The 18,398-nt window shown below is 37.1% G+C and overlaps 1 protein-coding gene across 4 annotated transcripts in view; it reads right to left on the bottom strand.

Moving 5' to 3' along the window:
* The window catches only part of LOC136979446 (protein lin-54 homolog), a 168,863-nt gene that overhangs the window by 21,502 nt on the left and 128,963 nt on the right, over positions 1-18,398 (bottom strand). For all 4 annotated transcript variants that reach the window (XM_067275455.1, XM_067275452.1, XM_067275453.1 and 1 more), the window contains exon 11: positions 10,130-10,329. In XM_067275455.1, the coding sequence (XP_067131556.1) occupies positions 10,130-10,329 (200 nt within the window). The remainder of the gene's footprint in view (positions 1-10,129; positions 10,330-18,398) is intronic.

The raw sequence follows: 18,398 nt of genomic DNA, 5'->3' as shown, positions 1-18,398 counted from the left end.
TTTGAAAAATTTTTTCCCGCGCGAAAAAATTTTATTGCGATTTTAATTAACCCTTAATGACGGGCAATTAACGCTTAATTGTTTTTTTATGGGATTTTTTTATAGAACTTTATTTATCCTTCTAAACTTCTAGCGCACCGATTTTACTTCGGTAAAGTTATTTAAAGCTATTTTCTGATGTAAAAAACAACATCCAATAGTTTTTTAATTTTTTTAATTAATAGATTTTTTTATAATTACGTTTAATTAAGTCGGGGGGGTCGGAAATTTCAATAAAAATCGTAATTAAAAAAAAAAGTTTTGAAATATCCAGCCATCTAGTATTCACCCTACTTTTTACCCTTCTCCTCCCGAGAGTTTCATGAGAATGTCCCGCGAAACACGACACCAGCTGTTCTCAAGGTCATCCAGCTGTGTAAACAATGACTCATCAGTGTCAAGTTTCGCGCTAAGGCGAGAAAAAGGAAATTGTACTTTGAAGTGTTTTCTTCAAAATTAACACATTTCTTTCGTTTTTTTTTTAGTTTTGACTATTTTTAATTATAATTTAATTATTAATTATGATTTTTTTTAAAATTCGCGCAGACAAGAAGGGGGTTAATGACCCTAATTCCCCTCCTACGTACGAAGGTCCCAGGGGGCATTCCTGGATAGACATAACCTGTGTCTCTACTGGTATAATTAACAAGTTGCACAACTGGAAGGTCTGCACTAAAGACAGTCTATCGGACCACAGTTACATTAACTTCCATATTGGCTGTACAGATGACTATAGCACAATAAACAACATCAAATTCTACAGAACGAACAATGTGGATTGGGACTTTTTCTTCGAATGCCTAGATGATCGGATAGATCTGTCTCCCTCAATTAATAATAGGAGTGAGGCTGTGGACTACATTGACACCCAGATCCTAATGATCTCGCAAGTCTGTGATGAGTGCTTCCCTACTGATAGACCAAGGAAACAAGGGGTACCTTGGTGGAACAAAAATCTGGATAACATGAGGAAAATAAACAACCAAAACAGGAAGGCTTACCAACGCTGCAAGAACAATGACAGGGATTCTCTAAAGTTACGGTATCAGAACTATCAGGCCATCTATAAGGAGGCTATAAAGGACGCTAAGGTTAAATCATGGAAGGAATACTGCTCCTCCGCTTCTACAGACCCATGGGGTTTTGTTTACAAATGCTGCGCATCTAAACTTAAGACTCCCTCCTGCCTCACTAGTATCTGCTCGTCTGATGGTGGTGTGAAAAATATGGAGGACACGATCAATCTTATAATGGGGACCCTATGCCCGGACGATAACGAATCGGACGATGATTCTTTCCAGCACTCCATTAGGGAGCAGACTAGTGCTCCATTGCATTATAACAGCCCGCATTCTTTTACCGTTATGGAAATTGAGGCAGCTGTCAATAGGCTGGCAACACGTAAGGCTCCGGGTCTGGATGGGATAACTGCGGTCATTGTTCGGAAAATTTGGGAAAACCGTCCGAATCTCCTACTAACACTATACAACTTCTGCCTAAAGTTCTGTATATTTCCTGCCGATTGGAAAAAAGCGAGGATGGTACTTATTCCCAAGACCAAAGATGCCCATATCACTTCTCCGGGAGATTACCGGAATATCTCCCTACTTCCCATTTTGGGTAAAACATTAGAAAGGCTAATAATGAATAGAATGGTTTGGCATTTGGAGAAGGAAGAATACTTAAACGTACAGCAATTTGGATTTAGGTCTGGGACATGTACAACGGATGCCATTTTCTCACTGGTTAATAAAATTAAAGCCCTGCAAAACACCCACCCATACATTATGGGGCTCAGTCTGGATATAGCAGGCGCATTTAACTCGGCCTGGTGGCCTATGATATTGATGTGTCTTAAAAAGAGCCAGTGTCCAAATTATATATTCAACATGATAAGGAACTACTTGCATGATCGTACCGTCACACTACAAGTGGGCTCACGTTCCCATACTCGGCATATCACACGTGGGTGCCCGCAGGGCTCCGTGCTGGGCCCGCTATTGTGGAACTTGTTGTTCAATGGCTTTGTAAATGAAAATTTTGGAGGTGTCTGGACAGGGGCCTATGCCGACGACGCGATGATACTGGTAACAGCACATTCAAGGGCCGAACTTGAACACAAGGCCAACAGAATTCTGGAGAAGGTCCTCAATTGGGGAAGGAGGAACAAGCTTGAGTTTAATCCAAGCAAGACAAAAGGGATAATTTTTACCAGACCAAGGGCACGACATCTATACAAAAGGGTACCGACCATTAAAATGGGCGGCACCAGTGTTAAGGTAGTACCAACATTAAAATACTTGGGAATCTCGCTACACCACAAGCTTAGTTGGCTTCCTCATGTCAAGAACATTTGTAATAAAACTAATCTGCTATTCAATAAAATGACAAAGGTAGCGAAAACGAAATGGGGGCTCTCTCCCCAAATTATGAGTGTGATCTATGATTCTGTGTTCCTTCCTATGATCTCATACGCAGCCCCGGTCTGGGTCGAGGGCCAGAACCAGGTACATATTCATCGGAAGCTACAGAGCGCCCAGCGGAGAGCACTCCTTAGGATTTGTAGGGCGTACTCGACAACCTCCACGGCAGCCCTGCAGGTCATCGCAGGCAAACTGCCAATTGCACAGGAACTCGAGATGGTTTCGCAACGATGGAAAATGAGACATGGCTTGGATGTCCTCATAAACAATGAGAACTATAACAATATAGAGCAAACTCTACACTGCAAGTATAGTGAAGCACCAGAGAACTGGCCCTTTATTGCCAGTCACCCCTGGGCAGACCAAACTCTGGCCATTTTCTCGGATGGATCGAAGGATGGAGAGCAGGTAGGCAGCGCCTTCGTTGTCTATCAGGATAATAATGAAGTTCACCACTCCTCATATAAGTTGGGAAGATTCTGTTCCGTGTTCCAAGCAGAACTTTGGGGTATCCTCTCAGCCGTAAGATGGTGCAATGATAACTTTGGTGGTATGAAAATTAATCTCTTTACTGACTCCAATTCCTCTGCGCAATCCATATGTAACTACAATTGGCGCCACCCAATTGTAAATCAAATCCTCAAAGAAATATCAAAGAATGTCAACAGTTTTGCAATCGTTTGGGTAAGAGGACACATTGGAGTCTGCGGGAATGAGCGAGCAGACGAGCTGGCTCGGTGTGCTTCAAATATGAATTGTAATCCAAGCTACACTGCAATCCCTCAAAGCTTCATAATTAGTCGACTCAAAGAAAGTGCGCTTATCAAGTGGCAGCAGATCTGGGACACTCAGAATAAAATAACAAGAAACTTCTTTCCCAAAGTTTCTACTACTGCTGGACATCTCATCCAACATAATGTCACCCAGTTCTACACAGCGCATGGAAGGTTCCAGAACTACCTTTACAGATTTAACAAGTCTTCAAACCAGAACTGCTTTTTGTGCGATGTCCCTGATGGTGTGGAGCACTACCTATTTTGGTGCCCCATGCTCGAGGACATGCGTCATCACATTATTACCATGTTGCCTGCTCATACCAACTGGCCATGCAATTTAAATGTACTTATCAACGATAAAAACATAAATCAAGCTTTTAACAAACTTGTTAATATGTATTTTAAAAGAACGATGGTCAGATAGGAATATAATGGATAGTGTTGTTTTGTTACTGTAATCTCCAAGCGAATTACTCTGTTCTGATGCTATATTCTTAATGTGAGCAACTTTGTTGTTAAATATTATATTGGCTGTGTTTATTTATATACTTTGGTCGGACAAGCATATGCTCTCAAATATTAAACTGTATTATATTCAAAAGCGAATAACTTTGTTGATTTTATTTCTAAAGTGTATATATTTTAAACCTTATTCCGTAATCTATGGGATTGTGGCCGCCAGCGCCAGAGATCCCGAACACTGCCTGGCAACACTTGCCAACGAGATGTTGGCTGGCAACTTGTAAGAAAAAGAGGCGCGAAAGTTTGCGGGGTTTTTGTCTGGATGTTGGCCGAGGATGTCGATGACAGTTCTCACGTTTTTAATAAAGTTTTTTTGTTACTGTTCGTGTTTGTCTGCTTAATTCTAAAGATCAGTAGGATCGGATGACAAAGTGGTGAACCCGAACGTGATGCGATTAGCGAACTACCTGGACTTTCGACTGAATTGGATAGTGAACAACTCTGTGTCTTTGAAGGAATATTTTTAACAGGACATGCAGGTATGATCAGTTTCTGAATCGTAAATTCAATAAGACGACTAAGAGTGCGTGACTCAGGCTAAGCCTAATCAAAGACTATCCTGCTTTCCTTCTACACGCATAGTTAGGCGCCCGAAATGGCGGAACAGAACGAGTTGGAAATCGGACGTGTACAGGCAAAAATGCCTATCTTCACTAAAACCAACATCAAATTATTTTTTGTGCAGCTAGACGCAGCTTTTGCCATTAATCGGATTACAAGTGAGAACACTAAGTACAACTATTTAATCAATTCCCTGGACGCGGAGATTCTATCTAACGTCAGTGACTTAGTATTTGACTGTCCAGCCGAGGCTCCGTTTACTAAACTCAAAGATCGACTCCTCGAAATTTTTCAGAACTCCGCTGCTAAAGAGGCTAAAATTCTGCTTGAAGATCTGGCGTTAGGGGATCAGAAACCCAGCGTTTTACTCCGTAAAATGAGGGAGCTTTCAGCGGGCAAGATTACCGAAGAATTTCTTAGAAACTTGTGGCTCCAACGTCTCCTCAAAAATATTCAGACAGTTCTGGCTGTTAGCGGTGATGAACTAGACAAGCTAGCCATCCTTGCTGACAAGGTTGCTGAACTTACAGAACCAACCCAACTGGCCAGCATCAACTTAGAAGCCGGAAATCCCGTAATCAAAAATCTCGAAATGCAGATTTTAGAACTCGCAACGAAGGTTGCAGAACTTAATGTATCGCGTACTGCTCGTCCCCGTTATCGTAGGAGAGAGAGAAACCGACATGTTCCGAATTCGAGGTATCGCATTAGTTCGTGCCCTCGAGGAAGAAGCCTCAATCGTCAGGGATATTGTTACTACCATGATAAGTTTGGATCAGCCGCTAGGAAATGTCGTTCGCCGTGTTCCTTCGACCGAACTGCTGATCAGGGAAACGAGCGCAGTCAGCCGCAGTAACGGCCTGTGGGTCCAGCCAGGCTCCTAAATATAGCCGTCTGTTTGTGTATGACAACAAAACTGGCCTAAATTTTTTAATTGATTCTGGAGCAGATTTATCGATCATTCCCAATCGCACTAAGAATCAGCCTACAAAGGTTGAATTGTATGCTGCCAACGACTCTAAAATCTCGACGTATGGAACAAAGGTGCTAGAACTTGACCTCAACTTAAGACGTTCTTTCAGATGGGAATTTACCATAGCTGATGTGCAGAAGCCTATAATCGGTGCAGACTTTTTGGCTAACTTTGGACTCATTCTCGACATCAGAAACAGATTACTGGTTGACCCCCTGACTTCTCTTACTACACGAGGAAGATATTATACAGGACCACCTACTTCGGTCAAAACTATAATCAGCAATTCCCCAATGCAGGATATTCTCAAGGACTTTCCACATCTCACTCGTCCTCGACCGTTTTCAGATAAAGTCAGGCACAACACAGTGCATTATATCGAGACACACGGTCCACCCGTATTTGCCAAACCCCGTAGATTGCATCCGGCTCAGCTGCAAGTAGCAAAGCAAGAATTCCAGCACATGATGGAGTTAGGTATATGCAGACCATCAAAGTCCAACTGGGCTTCTCCCCTCCATATGGTGCCGAAGGGTCGTAACGATTGGAGACCTACTGGAGACTATCGTGCCCTGAATAGGATAACTGTTCCCGATCACTATCCAGTGCCACACATCCACGATTTTGGTCAAAGTCTACACGGAGCCCGAATATTTTCCAAGATCGATTTGGTTAGAGCCTTCCATCATATACCAGTTAACCCAGATGATGTGCCAAAGACAGCCATTACAACGCCATTTGGGCTATTTGAATTCGTTTTCCTTCCTTTTAGTCCCTGCAACGCAGCCCAATCATTCCAACAATTCATGCACGAAGTTTTGAAAGGCTTAAACTTTTGTTTTTCATACCTAGATGACATCCTCATTGCTAGCACTTCGTGGGAGGAACATAAGATGCACATGCGGCAAGTGTTTCAACGCCTTGACAAGTACGGTCTGCAAATCAATGCATCCAAGTGTACTTTTGCTGCTCCACATGTATCATTCTTAGGATACACGGTGTCTCCCCACGGCGTTATGCCACTTCCAGAACGTGTATCTGCCATAACTCAACAGAAGCGACCACAGACCCTCAAACAACTGAGAAGGTTCTTAGGCATCTTGAACTTCTATCGTAGGTTCCTACCCCATGCGGCCCATCACCAAGCTCCTTTACACGACCTACTTAAAGGAGCAAAGAAAAACGACCAGCGCGAGATTAAATGGACTGACAATTCGATTCAGGCATTTGAGTCATGTAAGTCACAATTAGCAGATGCCACCTTACTGCATCATCCTTCACCAAGTGCTACCCTTGCACTTCACGTCGATGCATCCGATTCTGCTGTGGGCGCTGCCCTTCATCAAGTTACAGCACAAGGTCTCCAGCCACTGGCGTTCTTTTCCCGCAAACTGAGTAACTCTCAGCGTCAGTATTCTGCATACGACCGAGAACTTTTGGCTGTGTATTTGGCTGTGAAACATTTCCGGTTTATGCTGGAAGCACGACAGTTCACCATTTACACAGACCATAAACCATTAACGTTTGCCTTCCAGCAACGACACGATAAGTGTACACCCCGTCAGTTGAGACATCTTGATTTTATAGGACAATTCTCAACAGACATCAGACACATAAAGGGGATCGATAACGTTCCAGCTGATGCTCTTTCCCGTATTGAATCAATTAGTAGCCCATCTATAGATTATAGCAAAATTGCAAAAGACCAACAGCAAGATCCTGAGCTCCAGTCTCTCCTGACTTCAAGTGACTCATCACTTGTACTTAAGAAGTTTAAACTTCCTGATAGTGATGTCGAAATTTACTGTGATGTATCGACAGGTCGCATTCGTCCATACATTCCGCCTAGTTATCGTCGCACTGCTTTCAACACTGTCCATAACCTGTCCCATCCAGGTGTAAGGAGCTCAACAAGATTGGTAAAAGCAAAATTTGTTTGGCCATCCATCAGTAAAGACTGCCAGACATGGTCTCGCACCTGCATTTCTTGTCAACGATCGAAGATCCAGAGACATGTCGCTAGCCCTTTGGGAACCTTTCCTATTCCAGACGCTAGATTTTTAAATATTCATATTGACATTGTTGGTCCATTGCCACCTTCCAACGGCTCAACATATTGCCTCACAATCATCGATAGATTTTCTCGTTGGCCTGAAGCAATCCCGTTGCCAGATATAGCAGCTGAAACAGTAGCTTCAGCCCTGTACTCAGGCTGGATATCTCGCTTTGGAGTGCCTGCCCAAATAACATCTGACCAAGGACGGCAATTCGAATCTGGCTTATTTAAATCCCTCACTCAACTTCTTGGTACCCAAAGAGTTAGGACAACAGCATACCATCCAATTGCAAATGGCATTGTTGAACGCTTTCATCGTTCACTTAAAACTGCCATCAAGTGTCACTCTACTGAAAGATGGACGGAAGTGCTACCTACAGTCTTGTTAGGATTGCGAACTGCGCTCCGTGAAGACACCAATACTACCGCGGCTGAGATGCTCTATGGCACCAGCCTCCGACTGCCTGGAGAGTTTTTCGTCCCAGGTTCTCAGGACGTCAATCCATGTTCTTTCGTCGAAAAACTCAGGACGATGATGGCAAACTTAAAACCAGTGCCTGTGGTGCACCACTCCTACCGCAACCCATTTATCCACAAAGAACTGCAGTCATGTTCCCACGTATTTCTTCGCAATGATGCTGTACGGAAGCCCTTGCAGCCTCCATACGATGGACCCTACGAAGTCGTGTCACGTGGTAGCAAGACATTCACTCTATGCATAAAGGGAAAAGAAACTGTAGTTTCTATTGATCGACTGAAACCGGCTTTTATTCTCGCAGCGAGTGAGTCGGACCAGTTACCCCCAACGTCTCCAATGCCAAGACCAGCGCCAACTAGACGTACCACAGACAATCCAGCCCCAACGCGACAAACTACCACACGCTCTGGCCGACATGTATCCTTTCCCGCTCGTTTCGTGTCGCAGACACTGGTGGGGGAGTAGCTGTGGCCGCCAGCGCCAGAGATCCCGAACACTGCCTGGCAACACTTGCCAACGAGATGTTGGCTGGCAACTTGTAAGAAAAAGAGGCGCGAAAGTTCGCGGGTTTTTGCCTGGATGTTGGCCGAGGATGTCGGTGACAGTTCTCACCTTTTTAATAAAGTTTTTTTGTTACTGTTCGTGTTTGTCTGCTTAGTTCTAAAGATCAGTAGGATCGGATGACAAAGGATATATGGTCTGATTTGTATACTTTCAATGTCATCTCTGCAGTTGTACATGCGAGCTTTTATAGACTATTATCTTTGTGTTTATATTGTATATAGTAAAAATGTTAAAATGTAAATATTCTCTGTACCTCACCTCGGTAATGCACTGCGGTGCCGAGGCAATTTGTAATAAAGTCTTTTACAGAGTGAAGTGTCTACGCAAGAAAGAAAACATAAAACACAGTTTCCTCAAGATGAAAGTATATAAATTTTGTTTTATAAAAATCCAAGATAAAGAAGAAAAATATAAATTTCTTATGTTATGTATCACAAAATCTATATTATTTTCAACATTCCATATCAAAATTCACATGTCTTTTACATTTTAAAATGCCCTTTATTTAACCAAGTTTAATTTCTATATAATAAAGTATTGAAAGTCAGATTAAATAAGTAAAATCTTATTTTTCATATTGATAAATGTTAAAACTGATTAAAATATTGACTAATTTCTGCAATTGTAGCCACTGCATTTCAGTTATAAGTGTAGGACAATATGCTGCAGTGAAATTTGATTAGTGCACATGACATGAATGGCATTATTGATGATATTCTCTTGGTCGTAGTATCCACTTTTGTCACTCTTGTTAGTTAACTAAAAACTTGTTAGTTTTGTTGTTTTTCATTATTCTGTAAATTAATAAAATGAAAACAGAAATACTAAGAAATGGTTTCTGTCAAGAAGAAAATAATCAAAGCTTTCATTAAGTATATTTAAATAGTTATATTACTTTAAACCAGTGATGCATAGACTTTAATATGACATGGCCCCCTTTCCCATAAATGAAATGTAGCTGGGAGGATTTACTTATAAATTATATGACATGTTGTCTATTCCTTTACTAATTATGAAGAAAATATGCATGTGTATATATTATTTAAGAAAGTTCTTTACAAATTAATTACTTTCTTTAGTCATCTTTTCAAAATCTGGATTAAATTTTAGTGTTTATCCTTAATATTGTTTCCAAATGTTCATAAACATTTTTTAAGAACACAAATCTTTCATGTTTATAATAGAAAACAACTGTTCACAAATATACATAAAACCTAATATTATCAAAAATTTTGCTGCAGAATTTTTGGTATTGGCAATTAGATGTTAGAGAAAATCTCAAAATTTTATTTCTTGTATCAGATACAGCATATGTTGTGCAACATATCTAAGGTATGGTATAATAGGAAAACTAATCCTTGAATGATATGTCATTAGTATAAAATTATGGTTTCACTCCATGAATAAAGTTGATGCCAATTTATTATACTGGTAAAAGTATGTTATGAATGGAAGGTAAACTTAAAACATAGACCTCATATGATCCTTTGAAATGAAAAAATGTTCATGATTTTAACTGATCTGAAGTTATTTATTGAACAAATAATTAAACACTTTGAACAGTAAATAAAAATTTAGAAACATATGCAAAGCTTATTTTTCTAATTCCATGAAATAGGAATAGAACAATCTGCTTTCAAAATAATTCTTTTATTAATGTTACAATTTTGATTATAAAGTTCAATAATAGATTATTTATAATTTTATGAATGTTAATAATAATAAAAAAATGGTTACCTTTCACCAGTAGTAGAAATTATTGGTGGTCTTGTGGGAAGATCTTGAATTTGTGAAGAAATTTTTGTTTTAGCTGCTGCTTGCTGCTGTACTCTAACCTCAGCAGCATCAGCTAAATGCATTAAAGTTTTTCTTTCTGAACTATCTTCAAAATTTTTACAACCAACACATTTACATAAATTAGTACATAATATTTTTGCCTATAAAAAAAATCATAATTATATATTTTAATAATAATAATAATAATAATAATAAGCAAATATAATACACCAAGAGCTTGCAAAGAAACACAAATTAGTAGACATCCACGAACCATACTACAAATACATTCCGCAGACAGTATTGGAAAACAACACGCACAAAATGTACTACGACAGAGCCATAATCACAGATAAAACAATTTATCACAACAGACCAGACATCACACTCATTGACAAACACAATAAAATCACATACATTATAGACATATCCATTCCAAACACTCACAATATACAAAATGCATGCACTGAAAAAATTAGCAAGTACACAGAACTTGCCCAGGAAATAAGGCATCTGTGGAGGATGGATAGAGTGCTTATTGTACCTGTTGTTCTCTCTTCTACAGGTGTCATACCACACACAGTACACAAAAGCCTGGGCACATTACAATTGAATAGAAACACATACATCACACTACAGAAGGCCACTATATTGAATACATGTCATATTGTGAGAAAGTTCCTAAATACAGACGCACACACTGATACACTTCTTTAATTTTTGTTTCGGTTACTATGCCTTGACTTTGGTCCGGCATAGTACACAGCCACCGGTGTTAACCGAGTATATCTCACTTAACCCAACATAATAATAATAATAATAAAGACAAAATTACATCAAACAGTTAGTTAGCTTGGGGAGGCCTCTTTGGGGAGATGGAAGGATTCATTATTGCCATACAGAATCAGGTCAGAAATACAGGTATACCTTCTCTTACGTCGGTAATTGGTTTCAGGAGAGTCGAATTTACTTGTGTAGTTACGACGTAAGTCGAAACTACGACTTACGTTGTAACTAAACGCCAATAATGGAGGAAATGCCAATAATGAGCACTTAAAGACCACTAAATAAGATGACAACACAGAAACACAGATGTTTTCATGTTTTGTTCTCTAGGATTTATGATGATCATATTAACATTTACTGTAAATGTACATATTTTAATATGATTTTATGTGCTTTCAACGCTTTTCTAGTGATATTACGACTTCAATGTTTGAGGCAGACGGATTTAAAGTCGAATAAACTGACTTAAACTTTATTTTTATTTTTCCATATACTTTTTTGACAAACAATGTATAATTGGGAACGACGTAACTCGAGATATACCTGTACTAAAAACTACAGAAAACACATACTCAGAGATACAACACTCAGAAATGACACATGCAAAAATGTCACATCATGCCAGAAACTATATAATACATCACTTCCGATTGCAAGCTCTTGGCACAGACAGATTATTTACATAGATGAATAGTCAATCAAGTAGCAAATATAATACATCAAGAGCTTGCAAAGAAACACAAATTAGTAGTCATCCACAAACCATACTACATATACATTTCACAGACAGTATTGGAAAACAACACCCACAAAATTTACTACCACAGAGCCATAATCACAGATAAAACAATTTACCACAATAGACCAGACATCACACTCATTGACAAACACAATAAAATCACATACATTATAGACATATCCATTCCAAACACTCACAATGTACAAAACACATGAACTGAGAAAGTCAGCAAGTACACAGAACTGGCCCAGGAAATAAGGCATCTGTGGAGGATGGATAGGGTGCTTATTGTACCTGTCGTTCTCTCCTCTACAGGTGTCATACCACACACACTACACAAAAGCCTGGGCACATTACAATTGAATAGAAATACATACATCACACTACAGAAGGCCACTATATTGAATACATGTCATATTGTGAGGAAATTCCTGAATACTGACACACTTTTTTAATTTTTGTTTTAGTTACTATGCCTTGACTTTGGTCCAGCATAGTACACAGCCTCTGGTGTTAACTGAGTATATCTCACATAACCCAACATAATAATAATAATGATAATTTTGGTGATTTCCTGTGCTGTACTGCCCTGTTTGTTCTCACAATCAAAATAATGTCACTGGTGATAAAACCTGGTTGCATTTCTACAATTAGTTGCAATCAGCTGTCTGCTACTCACCTGTGACAAAATTGAAAACATTGTTTTGCACACACATTAACAGTCAAACACAGTGTCATATTTGAGCAAGATTTTGGACAGATGAATCAAAAACTATTCTCTACAGCAGTGATGAGCAACTTCTTGTTGTGAGCCACATGCATTTTTTCTTTGAGTTGCAGGTTTAAAGTCTGTTGAGTACCAAACATATGCCATAACCACTAGTACTGTACATTTGGTACTAAAATAATATGCAAACTAATTAATAATATAAAAGCCACTGCATGTGCATGCATGATTTCCCTGTAACTCCTGCTATTTTTGTCCAATCCTAATGAAATTTTGGCTATATTCTTTTTATGTTCTGATGGAAAGTATAGGCTATTTCATTTGTGGAAATATTAGTGTGAAAGTATTAAAGTTGTTATTTTACTTTATTAGCTATTAGCTTTAGAAAAAAGGTTTTATTGATGTCAGCTCAGTAACACTACTCACTTACTTTAAGCTGTATTTTTAAATATTTTGGCAAATGGCATAATTATAAATTTACTTTATTAAATTTTTAAAAAATAGCCTTTTTGTGTTGCTTCTACAACAAAACCTTTCTGTAGTGACCATGTGACATTCTATTATCCAATTGGAAGTAATTATCTAATGAGCTTGTTATTTAAAATATATTATCCAGCATCTATTATGTTCTGACAGACAGCATAGGGTACTAATTTATAGAAATATTAGCAACTGTTCTTGAATTTCTTGAAATCTCTTACTCTTCTCAATTACTAGAAATTGAGAAGAGGGCAATCCCAACCATGCTTGACATGGGAATTTCTGATAATATATAGTAGTTTAATTCAACCAGTGAAAAGATGAAAATAATCTGAATGTTCTTAAGTATGCATAATGGCACAAAGAAAAAAACAAGGAAAATAACATTGATGTCAAAGCCTTGGGCTGCATATTAGAACCTTGTGGATTGCTCTCATGACTGTTTTACATTGATACAGAATTTGTTAGAGCTATACTTTCAAGAAAGGAAAGTCAGTCTCAATTTGTTTTGATCTTCCTTCATATATAACAATAATACACAATATTTTAGTTATCTCTAATCTGTGATTTCAAAGTCTAAATAAACTAAAATTACAAATACTGCAGGAGAAACATCCATATAATATTATTTAAAAAAGCTAGAATTTAACATAATTCATATATTACAGCATTTCTCAACCTGTGGTCTGCAATGATGGGACAGGTAGTCAGCAGGCAATTAATTTTATTAAGGCTCAACTCCAAACAACAGGTTATTTTCTGTACTCTGAAATGGAATGGACAGTGAATATACACAACTTTTGCTTCATTCTGAAACTTGCTGGCTTCTAGGGGCAAAGTACTAATGTAAGGAACTGAGTCCAAGCGTTATTTTTATTTTATTATTATTTTTCTGTTTTATTATATTTTGTTTGGGGCTTATGTTTATTTAGGACGAAGGTTCCCCACCACTCTCTTGTTAGTAACGAAAAAAAAGAAGATAAAACAACTCACGGAGAAATAAGCGCCGTAGGAAAAATCTTGCGCACTTGCGCTGCCCAGCGGAAGTAAACGATCCGCAGAAAAAAAAATGGAGGGGGGAGTCCCCACACTCACTAGTAAAGAAATACTTGATAAACCGTCTTAACATCCCAGAAAATTATGATAAATACTTTGTAAACGGTTTATAAGCTTTGTCGGAAACTTAAAGCTGCCAGAAAAGAAAATTAATGTTAGCAACTAAGTATGTAAATAAGGGGAGTAACTCAGCTGAAGTGTGACGTCACCTCACAGTATAAAACCCGTATGTTAACTGAAGAACAGGGAGGTGAATTTCCAGAGAGGTGATTTCCAAATCGAGGCGACTTTGAGAGCGAGGTGAATTCGAAAGCGAAGTATTTTCTGATAGAAGTCCAGATTGATAATTGGACGATCCAAGGTGTTAAAGAGGAATTCGATTTGACGATATCGAAAGGATTGAGGAAATAGGTTCTTCGTATAGTGAGGTGACGGATAGACGTTTAATTAGTAAGAGATTTTGTTCATAGTTTCTAAGTATTTGATTTGTCGAAAATTTAAAGGGGAATTAATATTAAGTTAAGCTAAGTAGCTGAGTTTATTGTCGGGTTGACTTGTTGATTTTCGTTAATAAATTTTGTTTGGATTATTGACATTTGTACGTAGTACATTCTAGTTGCTAATTAAATATATTTGAACTTTTTGATTTGACTTGATATTTATCATTATTATTACTAAATTTTCGGTGCACACTTAAAAGCCCAGGCCTGGCAAACTAATCTCGAATCCGCGTAAAGTACCTGTTAGGTTAATGGAAGTTTTACCGACCGCAATTAGTGTCGGTTTCCTAAGATACTAAAAATAGTACTTTACACTAATAAAGTTATTCAATTAAGGCACAAAATTTATGGTTTGTAAATGAATGTAATTCTGATTTTGCATCATTCCTTGTTGAAGAAACATGGTTATTAGCACTATCCTATCTTTCAGACATTTTTTCTAAATTAAATGAACTAAATCTCTCCCTTCAGGAAAATTCTTTAACTCTTCTCGCTGCCTATGACAAAATAAAGGCATCCAAGAAAAAACTGGTGTTATGAATTAGTATGTAAAATACAATTTGCACCTTTTCCAACATTAAAACCCTTTTTAGTGGAAAATGATATTTCCATTGACGATGAGTTTCTTGAAAGGGTTTGTGACCACCTCAAAGCTGCAAAACAGAAATTTGAAACACATTTTCTGATAACTATAAATAGTCACTTGATACGACAAATCATGTTTTGTGAATAGTGTGGTTTTATGTTGTGAATGAACTTACCAACCATTTTAGTCAATGTACCTTGATGTTTTAAACTTTATTGTATAGTCAACATTGTGATATTGATTACTCCCATGATAGTTAAAACAAAAAGTAAAGCGCATTTGATTGATGTAGAAGGAAAGTCAAAAGACAGTATTATCTAAATTATGATGGCTTTAGTTTCATGGTGTAATGGACTTAAAAAGAAGATAAAAAACATACCAAAATGAAAACACCATCAAGCGGTAAGGAATTAACTTTAAATATGGTTACAGTGTTTGGTAAATTAACATCAATTTTATTAAGGTCTTTATGATTATTGTTATAATGTACATAGTGGTTATAGTGTAAGGAGCGGAGGCCAAATTGCATTTTTATTTCCTTTAATTTTTATTTAGTTCTTGTTATTATTTATTTTGGGATGTTTTATTTTGTTAAAGGACAAAAGCTCCTTATCCAACCAAAACTAAATTTGAAAAATAATAGTCTTACCAAGACTGACACCTGTACCACCTATGTTCCAATCTACTATGGCATCTCAGATTGTGTGATTTCTGAACAGGAATTAAAAGAATGGTCTCTTAATCCCAATTGTGACTAATTTCTAAAAATCAAAAGTAATTTTTTTGAAAAGATTGGTAAAGACAAATGTTTGAAAGATTGCAAAGGAAAAAAAATCATCACTTGTTAGTATAAGTATGTAAATGAGTGGAAGTGGCACAGCTGTTTGTTGTCACATGGAATATAAAAATTTGACAAGCCTGAAGAAAGACAAGGTGAAGTTCATGAGCAAGTGTGATTGGTGAGCAAAGATTTTGAGATGACTTTTCCTTTTGGTGTGACAGTTAGGTGTAAGATGTTTTTTTGTGAATCTTGTAAATAGTCTAGTCTTCTTATTTGTCGGTTTTTGTGGAGATAAACTTAACCTCTTGGCGTATTAATTAATTCAAACTCTATATAAAAATCAATAAAAAATACTTAAAACTGAAAAAAAAAACGAAAGAAATGTGTTAATTTTAAAGTAAAAGCTTCAAAGTACAATTTCCTTTTTCTCGCCTTAGCGTGAAACTTGACACCGATGAGTCATTGTTTACACAGCTGGATGACCTTGAGAACAGCTGGTGTTGTCTTTCGCGGGACATTCTCATGAAACTCTTGGGAGGAGAAGGGTAAAAAGTAGGGTGAATACTAGATGGCGGTATATTTCTAAATATTTTTTTAAAATTACGATTTTAATTGAAATTTTCGACCCCCCGACTTAATTAAATGTATATATAATAAAATCTATTAATTAAAAAAATTAAAAAACTATTGGATGTTGTTTTTGACATCAGAAAATAGCTTTAAATAACTTTACCGAAGTAAAATCGGCGCACTAGAACTTTAGAAGGATGAATAAAGTTCCATAAAAAAATCCCATAAAAAAACAATTGAGCGTTAATCGTGCGTCATTAAAGGTTAATTAAAATCGCAATAAAATTTTTCAAAAAATTTGGAGACTTAGAAAACATTCCAAAGATGCAAAAAAAAAAAAAAAAAAATTTTTCCGGGCCAAAAGTACCGTTTTGTTTGTAACGCTATGAAACTTGCCCGAGTTAACTCGGGTCCGGACGCCAAGTGGTTAAGTTAGAATTATCTTAGAACTAAGTTCCCAAGTGTTGGGAAAGTTTTTTTTGTACATGCTTGTTGCTTTTGGTTCTGATTAGATAAAATATTGTTGAAATTTTTATAACTTGTAAAGTTCATTTCTTCTAACTTATTGCGTATTTATTTCTATTAACTATTGTATATAGTTGCTCATATTATAATAAATTTAATTATATTTTGATGCATAATCAGGGATTTATTTTGAGTTTTACATACATTGACCAATTTGTATGTTTGAACAAATTTGTTCATGGTTTTGCCCATTTAAAAGCCCAGGCCTGGTACTGACCAATTCTCAATTTTGTGTTTTTGCTTATGTAACAACACTGCATATTTGATAATTTCTGGGCTTAAAAACAAATTAAACTGACATTTATATCTGTATATTGTATTTCATTTTATTAGATTCTTTTGTGTGTATATGTAACTTAGCTAAAGAGGTGTCTCTTAAAAAACCTGAAATGCATATTCAGGAGTGAGTATTAAGTAAATCGAAAAAGTGTGTGATAAGTCTGATAATTATAACAATAAGACCAGAAGGCTCATATGGTTATTTACCTATTAACAATTTTACTACTATTTAACAATTTAATCTTTTTCTTGTTTTTTTGACAAGACTATGTTTTGTTTATGAAATCGTACTGCCTGATGTCTTACCAGCTTAGAGGTATGAAGGAGTACATGTCAGGAGTTGAAATTTGGCACAGAGTATTAGGTGCCCAAATCATGTGCGCATAAAAAAACCAGACTCGTAGGTAGTCGGGGGACCGAGAACCAAGACAAAATAAAATACAAAATAGCGACACTCTCTACAAACAGGCAGTAGTGCGAGATTTGCACATGTGTTGCTGGTTGGTAAGTTGGAAATACAAATATTGTGAAATCGAATTTTGACAAACGTGTGTTGGGAACGTCGAAAAGCGAATGTTGCTAAATTGAATTTTGACAAACAAATCTTTGAAAAAAACCATTTACCTGTCCCGTGTCATTCCCCTCATATTTCTGGTCGCCACGTGCTAACCTCGACCGATCGACCGGCGATATCTCGTTTCATCATCGGAACTTTTTGAAACTAAATGGCTTGTCATTATAATTTTATATTAAAACTAACTTCCAAAATATAATTACTTTTTCTTTTTACATTTATTAATATATATATATATATTTCATTTGTGTAAAATAAAAAACTAATTGTGAATGATACAATAGCCACCATTATTTTTTCCAAAATGGAATATTTTCACATTGACAAAAATTCAACCTGGGGCATCATGCAACTGAAAGAAATTTCGACATTGGATAGGTTAATTTCACCGAAAATGCATGGTGGATGATCTTGTAGTGGTGGCCGTGGCTGGCAAAGTTTGAATGATCACGCTCAAAACCAGCGATATGAAAGATGATTGGAGAATGAAAACGAGATCTGTCGTGAGTGTCCCGCTTAGTAGTGAGTCTCCAAGACATAGTCTTGTCCCAAATACGGCCTTGCCATTTTACTTGTTTTTATTTCAAAATATCCCTTCAACTTATTATTTATATTACAATTTATCCC

Source organism: Centruroides vittatus, unplaced genomic scaffold, assembly GCF_030686945.1.
Source record: "Centruroides vittatus isolate TY-2023 unplaced genomic scaffold, ASM3068694v2 contig_620, whole genome shotgun sequence".
Classification (NCBI taxonomy): domain Eukaryota; kingdom Metazoa; phylum Arthropoda; class Arachnida; order Scorpiones; family Buthidae; genus Centruroides; species Centruroides vittatus.
The sequence above is the reverse complement of the archived record's forward strand: the minus strand, read 5'-3'. Positions and strand labels throughout refer to the sequence as shown.